The sequence below is a fragment of the Scardinius erythrophthalmus genome (assembly GCF_964197995.2).
Source record: "Scardinius erythrophthalmus genome assembly, chromosome: 19".
In the NCBI taxonomy this organism is placed as follows: Eukaryota; Metazoa; Chordata; class Actinopteri; order Cypriniformes; family Leuciscidae; genus Scardinius; species Scardinius erythrophthalmus.
This window is the reverse complement of record NC_138239.1, coordinates 2,736,387-2,743,915: the sequence shown is the minus strand read 5'-3', so window position 1 is coordinate 2,743,915 and position 7,529 is coordinate 2,736,387. Positions and strand designations below refer to the sequence as shown.

The 7,529-nt window shown below is 37.6% G+C and overlaps 1 protein-coding gene across 2 annotated transcripts; it reads right to left on the bottom strand.

The window, feature by feature from the left end:
- Positions 1-788: 788 nt before the first annotated feature.
- bub1bb (BUB1 mitotic checkpoint serine/threonine kinase Bb) lies at positions 789-7,330 on the bottom strand. Of its 2 annotated transcripts, XR_014032168.1 has the most exons (10): positions 7,133-7,330; positions 6,377-6,531; positions 6,235-6,294; positions 5,499-5,643; positions 5,221-5,417; positions 3,410-3,579; positions 3,143-3,327; positions 2,929-3,026; positions 1,337-1,909; positions 789-924 (listed from the first exon to the last, which is right to left on the bottom strand). XR_014032168.1 is itself a non-coding variant. In XM_081393961.1 (9 exons), the coding sequence occupies exons 2-9, from the start codon at positions 6,514-6,516 to the stop codon at positions 1,627-1,629; spliced, it is 1,278 nt and encodes a 425-aa protein (XP_081250087.1). In that variant the 5' UTR covers positions 6,517-6,531; positions 7,133-7,330; the 3' UTR covers positions 1,306-1,626. The 2 variants fall into 2 exon arrangements, 1 of the variants encoding a protein (XP_081250087.1); XM_081393961.1 differs by lacking the exon at positions 789-924 and having other exon boundaries at positions 1,306-1,909.
- Positions 7,331-7,529: the final 199 nt, after the last annotated feature.

Below are 7,529 nucleotides of genomic sequence, written 5' to 3'. Positions count from 1 at the left end.
ACTGAGGGATTTGAAATGTTGTAAAAGCGACAGAGATGATGGTGTTTTTATCACTCAACAGGAGAGGAAGGTGTTTTATTGAACAGATAAACTAGCTCTCTAACAGAGTTCACTGTAAAGCAGGATCTATTGTGAAGATCATATTCATCTGCAGTCACGCAGAGCCGAAGCACAACCACAGCAATACTAATCCGCTAAATGCATGCAGTTTTGTTTTAAAGTTACATAGTGTGCCTAAAAAATAAAAAAATAATAATTTATTAAATCGATGTTTTTTTGTTTCCACTGTAACAAGTTTAATAACAACATTAAGTAAATTAGTAAAGCAGGTCATGGCATAGTTCCATCATACTAAAGCATGCCATTCTTCCTCAGTGTGTTCCCACAGATGGACAAGCCGCCGTTTTACTATTATAAACCACATTGAGAGAAATAAGAGCACTTGAAAGTTCTCACTAGGCAGACACTGGAACATCAGCAGCTTTTTAGAGGCTCGCCTCTGTTGACCCACATCCCCCTTCAGCGCCACCTGCTGATGCATCACTGAAGTACATGTTTAGAGGGTTGTTTAAAACAGGTCAGATAATAGTGTAACTCGCCCTGCAGCATTTAGAGATTCACTATTATATAATATATTTCTCTTTGCATTGTCTGGATATGCACTGCAATTACAAATTACATTCAATCCCTTTATCGTCTTCCAAGGAAACTTTGCAGCTAGTGTTGTGTGACAGCACTATAAATAAAGTACAAATGCAGTTCCTGAAGTCAAAGTACAAGCGCAATGTGATGTTATGGAATCAGCTGCATTTATTGAAGCATCAATTACCACATCTACAAGCAATGACAGTATAATAAATGCTACTCTTGCAATTAGAGTTGCCAACTGAAATGTTAAAAATGTGATGAATCCAGCATTTCCCTCTAGGATTTTGAGCGCTGTTGAACGGATTCTTAAACCCCTCTGATTGGCTATTGTGTTCACGCACTCAACATATTTGTCTCTGATTGGCTACAATGATCAACGCTTCAAAACATATTGTCTTTGACGCTCTTCATCGAGCGCTCACACAGATAAACACGGGAGCGCTTGAAAGCGGCGTATATCAGCGGATATATTAGGGATCCACTGATGGACGCCTGCTTTTAAACGCTCATTGTTGATCATTGTAGCCAATCACAGACATATATGAGCTCGTCAACACAATGGCCAATCAGAGACATATGTTGAGTGCGTGAACACAACGGCCAATCAGAGGGGTTTAAGAATCCGTTCAACAGCGCTCAAAATGCTAGAGGGAAATGCTGGTTTCATCATATTTTTATATTTCAGTACCGAAAAGTACGAAGTCGGTAACTCTACTTGCAATATAAAAAATAAAAAAAAAATACTGTTGCGTTACAAAAAGTATGTATATACAAAAAAATAAAAAATTATGTACAAGAACACAGGAACAATTATACACAAACACACCTACACAGATACTTGTTGTGAGCAGATCTACAGCATTTTTAGGTGTCGTCGGCGAGTTTAAAAACATCTAACACGGCTGTCTAGATAGAAAGCTCGCTGCATATTCAAACACAACCTATAGGTCTCAGTTTGTATTATAGCAGGTGTGTACTTCAGTCTGTACTGGAATCCTCAGGGCTGTCGGTGTGTAGTTTGCGAGTGTGTTTCTGCCAGTAGCGCTCGGCCCGCAGCTCCTCGAAGCAGAACTCTGTGGCTCCGCTGTAGACCAGATCTCTGCAGTACATGCTCTGTTCTCGGCTCTTCCCGTCCTCCTGAGTCTGCGTCTGCATCAGCTGCTGTCGCTCCTGCAGCATCTTCAGCGGCGTCTGCTCCAGTCTGCAGGGCTTCCTCGCCGACAGCACCGAGTTCACCGCAGGGTTGATCTTACACGGAGTTCTGGAGCGGGAAAAATGAGGTGAGTGCGTGGAGATCATAAACATGCAGACACATGAGTGCACATCAGTTTCAGAAGAACAAGACACCGACACATAGTAGTCATTTAAAGTCAACATGAAATCAAAAGGTACTATTGTACTTTCTCAGCATGTGCAGGTCAGGGCTATCATCGCCATCCACAACTAAAACCATTAAAAAACATATGTTTGTAACGTGAAATAAGATTATTTTAGGGCAACATTTAACATTTTCTTTTAATTTAAGGTGTGCATGAACCGGAAAGTTGTGACCCACTTTACGTCAGTATCATGACGTATTTCCAGAGTAAAACGAGATATTGAATGTGAAAAATAGAGGGCGTGGCTTGTTTTTCCCACTGGGAATTTGATTGGATATAGAAAAGTGGGCGTTTCATAAAAGTAAATACGGTCCGTTTTGATTTCATGCCGACTTGTACAAATACTAAAGAAACTAAAGCTATAGGCATCTTTAAAAAAAAAAAAAAAAGTTGCTAGTAAAAATGACTAAAAACAGCAAAAATACTAAAAGTTTGACATTAAAATGCAAAAATAAAAACATTGTTAAAAAAAATATTTGATGCAAACTAAATTGTACATAAAATAATACCATGGACCCAAAATATGATCGTCCTCATCCTAAAATGTATAAAGCATCAATTTAGCTTATAAATTAAGATTATAAATGTCTAAAATGTTTAGTTTCTACTAGATTACATTGTATTTTTTTTTCCTACTCATAATACTGTAAGATGCATTTATTTGAATCAAATTTGTATTTTAATCTTATTTGTTAATCAAATTTTTATATATTGTGATCACATCTTTTATTATTAACTTTTTTTTTTTTTAAATAGATGTTTTGCACTGTCAAACCCCTGCATTACTCCATGTTATTACACAGCCTAAAATAACAAAAAGTTATTATGAAGGAGCACAAAGGCTTGAGGGAAATCTGCCATGCGCTGAGAGTTAATCATCAGATCCTCCAATCACACTCACACAGCGGGAGGCCGGTCGTCCTCTTCCACAAACGGCTGGAAACTGGGTTTAGGAGGCGGAACCGCGACACTGAGGCCCGATCTGGACTTCAGGGGCAACTGGAACAAAAAAACAAACACGATCAACACTGCTCTATCAGATAACAGCCTCCAGACACAAAACTGACACCAGTTAGTAACCGGTTAAACGGGTAATGCTCAACACGGACTCGCACCTTCACGTTGGACCACTTCTCAGGTTTCTGTTCGTTCTCTTTGGCTCTGGCAGTAGGTGGCGCCGTCCAGATCTCAAACTTGGGTTCTTGCGGCACAGATTCAGGAGCTTTATTTTCATCAAATATGACAGGGCGACTGTTGTGTTTGGGGCCCAACGGCTGTTTAAACTGGAGCCCACGGGCATCTGTGTGTCAGAGCAGAGTGTGTCGTTCACACCTGTATTTATACACAGCATTCACAACACGTTTAAATGTGTGTATACTCACATCCGGCAGATGCGTTCACTCTGTTGATGGGAACGACGGCCTTTTTCTTCCCTTTGGCTTTGAGCTCAGCCAGTGACGCTCTCTGAGGCTCCTCATCATCATCATCATCATCTCTCTGTTGAGCTGTCATGGATGACATCATCTGTCTGCACACTCGTGCCTGCAACGCTCTGGAGAGACCAACACATTTCATCATGAGGCGTGAGCTGAAATTGATTGATTCACTTCCGTGGCAAAGATCATTAGTTATTAACTTAGGGGCTGCTAACACAACTGTTTTAACTGAAAACAGAAAAGTTTTAATGTGTTCTGTCCGTTCATTTGCATGACAACAATGTTTGGTGGCTCGAGAACGCAAACCTTGAAACCGGTTCCAATGTGCAAGTTTTGAAAAACGTGTAATCTCAGTGTAAACTTCAAAAACGTGCATCTGTGAAAGCGCTGACGGCGTGCACATGTGTATTACGTGTTTAGTCCATAGGTATGCGTGTTTGAATATATATGTGCGCAGGTGTGTAGTCTTTCTTTACAAATTGGCATAGCCAAATTACTTGTCCGGCCTGCATAATACAGAATTTTACGCATCCATGCGAACTGGAATCATTTTGACAACGTTTTCTCCGTAGAGAGGTGAAGGGAAGGAGGCTAGTGGACACTTCATTGTGGCAGAATGATGTTCGAAACACATTTGCAGCCCTTTTTACTTCCATTATAACATGATTTCAGATTGAAACAATTTAATCAACTAGAACGAATGCAGGCCAGGACTTTATTTTATCAGAGAGGAATTTATTAGATGTAGAAAAGTGCCTTTATGTTTAGAATAACATGCACTGATTTAATCCTTCTAAGTGTTAAGCAATTTATTCTTTTAATAATGGAATAGTTGATTCAACCTTCAGACAAAAATCTATAAAAAAAATCTAAAAAACAGAAAAAGTTTTTTTTTTTTTTTATACACGGCAGGTTTTTATGGCTCATATATTATGATCGATATTGTGCAAATATGGCGAGAAAAGCAGCTCAGTTTTATTCAGAGGCACAAACTGAGCAAAAATATGCAATTTGATGCATATATTTATATGGACAAAAAGTAAAATAAAATTCAGATGCTGGTAATGTAAATCAATGAGATCTTTATAGCAGATACTGACATAAAATGATATTTAAATATCAGTCGTCACTATATCTGCCAATATGATATTTAAATGCTTAGTTTTATGATCAAATCTCTGTAGTTTTAAAACATATAATGCAATGCAATACAATGATGATTGAGAGATGACCAAGTAAACCTTCCTCGAAAGCCTGATGATCATATTTGAGACTCACATTTGAACATTTTTCAAAAAAAAAATAAAAAAATTATATATATATATATATATATATATAATATAAAAATCAAGTAAACCTGAGTTGCTTCAGTTCAGTAAGTGTTTGTATCTTAAAAAAATTACTAACAATATAACGGTTATTCTTATGTTTATTTAATATAAATCATTAATTTCACAGCATAAACCCAGCAAGCTGAAGGTGGATGTTTTTATAATTACACTAAAAGCCTTTTACTTGCCAAAAAAGTGCAAACTATCAATCAGACATCAGACTTTTTTGCATCAAATATAATACATTAGGCTTTAAAGGATTAATTTTATGTTATCCATCTCAGTTTATTTGTATCGTTTCTATGTCATGTTTATTTGTACTTTATTGTAAAGCGACCTTGTATTATATAAAATAAACGTAGTATTATTATTATTTTGTATTAATTTGAGGACAGACAGAGATGAATAGAGTGGACGTTTCCAGACCTGTGAAACGCATGTAGTTTATCTACAGGTTCTGCTCCACACTTGACTCCATCCTGAAAAACCCTGTCAGCCATCTTTAAATTCCCTCTCTTCTCGTGCTCCTCGGACCAGGCGATGTAGAGAGCGGCTTGCATGGTTCCGATTCCTTGAGCTTGCATGTAGCGGAAGACGTCCATCGGGTCCGAACAACCCTCTGCCTGCAAGCAAATGGAAACAATAGAGTTAAAAACCACTATAGCGATGCAATCTGAATGCTAAATATGAGGTCTGTCACTCACAAATTCGATCCAGAGTTCAACGTAGCGAACATCATTGTGGTATTTGTTGTCGGCTGTGAAGAGCATGACCGCTCTTTCAAGAAGCACTGCTAAATTACTCTCCTTTCCACCCTGTGGGAACGTCTGCTTTGTCCATTTTATGTACCTGCAGAAAAAAATAAGAAACAGGGTTCGTACAAAAACTGTAAAATGATATTCCAGGACTTTTAAAGCACTGCTTTTCTTGGCTTTCAAGGTCTACAATCTGAGATCTCACTTATCAAACAATATCTGTATTATCTTTCAACTTCTAAAAAAAGGTAGATAGATAAAAGTAAACTAATAAAACAAAATGGTACAGATAAAGTGCAGCACATGCAATGACTGTAGTAACTTTACCCACTGAAAGGATGACAACAATAATTTATGAATATACGATTGAACTGAGTAATGAAATATTTCAGTGATATTTATATGAGCAATATCCAAGCAAAATGGCTCTATATCAGACGAGCTGCAGCGTTAATTTTGTGTGAAAAGATTGTTTCATTGATAAAATTAAACACTAATTTCACATATATTGTCTTTCAATAATTCAAGTACCTTTTCATACATTTTTCAGGAATTTTCCAGGACTTAAATTTTTAAAAAGTCATATTCAAGTACTTTAAGCACCTTGTACTTGAAGAAAACCCTGAAGAAAACATGATTAACTGCGATTTGCATATCAAAAGTCAACATGCATCTGCTGTCATACCTGACCCAAACATCGAGAGGGTCGTCTCCATCATACATCCGCAGCTCAGACTCAAACGCTCTAAAAAGAAGAAAAGAAAGAAAGGTAACATTGCTGAATTGTTCTGGAACATGCTTTTAGTTTGATTGAAAACCCCACTCACTGCTTCTTCTGGTTGAGGGCCGTGTGGTTCCCCTCCTGCTGCTGACACAGGGCCTGGTGCAGGGCCGAGATGGTACGGCCTTGTCTCAAAGGCTGGATGTTTTCTTTACATAATTCCCATTCCACATCACATTCTGCCATGGCTGGGGATCCGATCTAGAGGTGGAAAAACAGATGGCACTTATGATACTGAGTGGTTACCATATTCATATACTGTGACATTTAAAGGGTCAGTTCATGCAAAAATATAAAAAAAGGTTCTGTCATTAGTTACTCACCCTCATGTTGTTCCAAACCTGTATGAGTTTCTTTCTTCTGTTGAACACAAAAGATGATGTTTTAAAGAATGTGGGTAACCAGACAGTTTATGGACCCCATTGACTTCCATAGTAGGGAAAAAATACTATGGAAGTCAATGGGGTCCGTCAACTGATTGATTACAAACACTCTTTAAAATATCTTCTTTTGTGTTCAACAGAAGAAAGAAACTCATACAGGTTTGGAACAACATGAGGGTGAGTAAATGATGGTTAACTATCTCTTAAAGGTACTCTAAAGGTAAATACCATGTTATAAAAACCAATGTATGCCCTACATATTAAAGCTCTTAAAGAAAAAGCAGTAAATTATAGAAAATACATTAAAAGTAACAAACAGCAGGGGGAAAAACACATGTCTGTGTTTCTCTAACGTTACCTTTTCCCCTGTTCTCCATGTTTATACTGTCTGCAAAGTAGATAAAACAAATATAACTTACATTTACACAGCAGAAATCTCCTTAATATACTTTTCTTCGTCAAAACAACCGTCGCTGTATAGCAGAGATATACAAATATGGTATAATTTCATAAATCGCTCGCTCTTGTCTTGTCTGTTCGAGTTGAAGAAGCAAAAGACATTTGAACAAAAACCGGAAGCGCGCCAAAGAGATCCTGATTGGACGAACCTGTCACGTGACCACGTGAGGATCATCGACATAATAACCGCCTGTTTTTTTTTAAATAAATATATGTATTTGTGTTTTTTCTATATCTTAATAGTGACTTTATTTTTTCACCCACATTGTTGTGCAGTATAAATCTTGTGATAGTATGAGAGCAAGCTAGAGCGTAGCTATCATGTTGCATGCTGGGAAATGAGTACATTTCAAATTT

Excerpts from the sequence above, each read along its gene's own strand:
- bub1bb (XM_081393961.1), bottom strand. The coding sequence starts at position 6,516 with ATGGCAGAATGTGATGTGGAATGGGAATTATGTAAAGAAAACATCCAG. Across the intron at positions 3,580-5,220 it reads AAACTACATGCGTTTCACAG|AGCGTTGCAGGCACGAGTGT; the intron begins GTCTGGAAACGT and ends TGGTCTCTCCAG. Across the intron at positions 3,328-3,409 it reads AGTGAACGCATCTGCCGGAT|ATGCCCGTGGGCTCCAGTTT; the intron begins GTGAGTATACAC and ends TCTGACACACAG.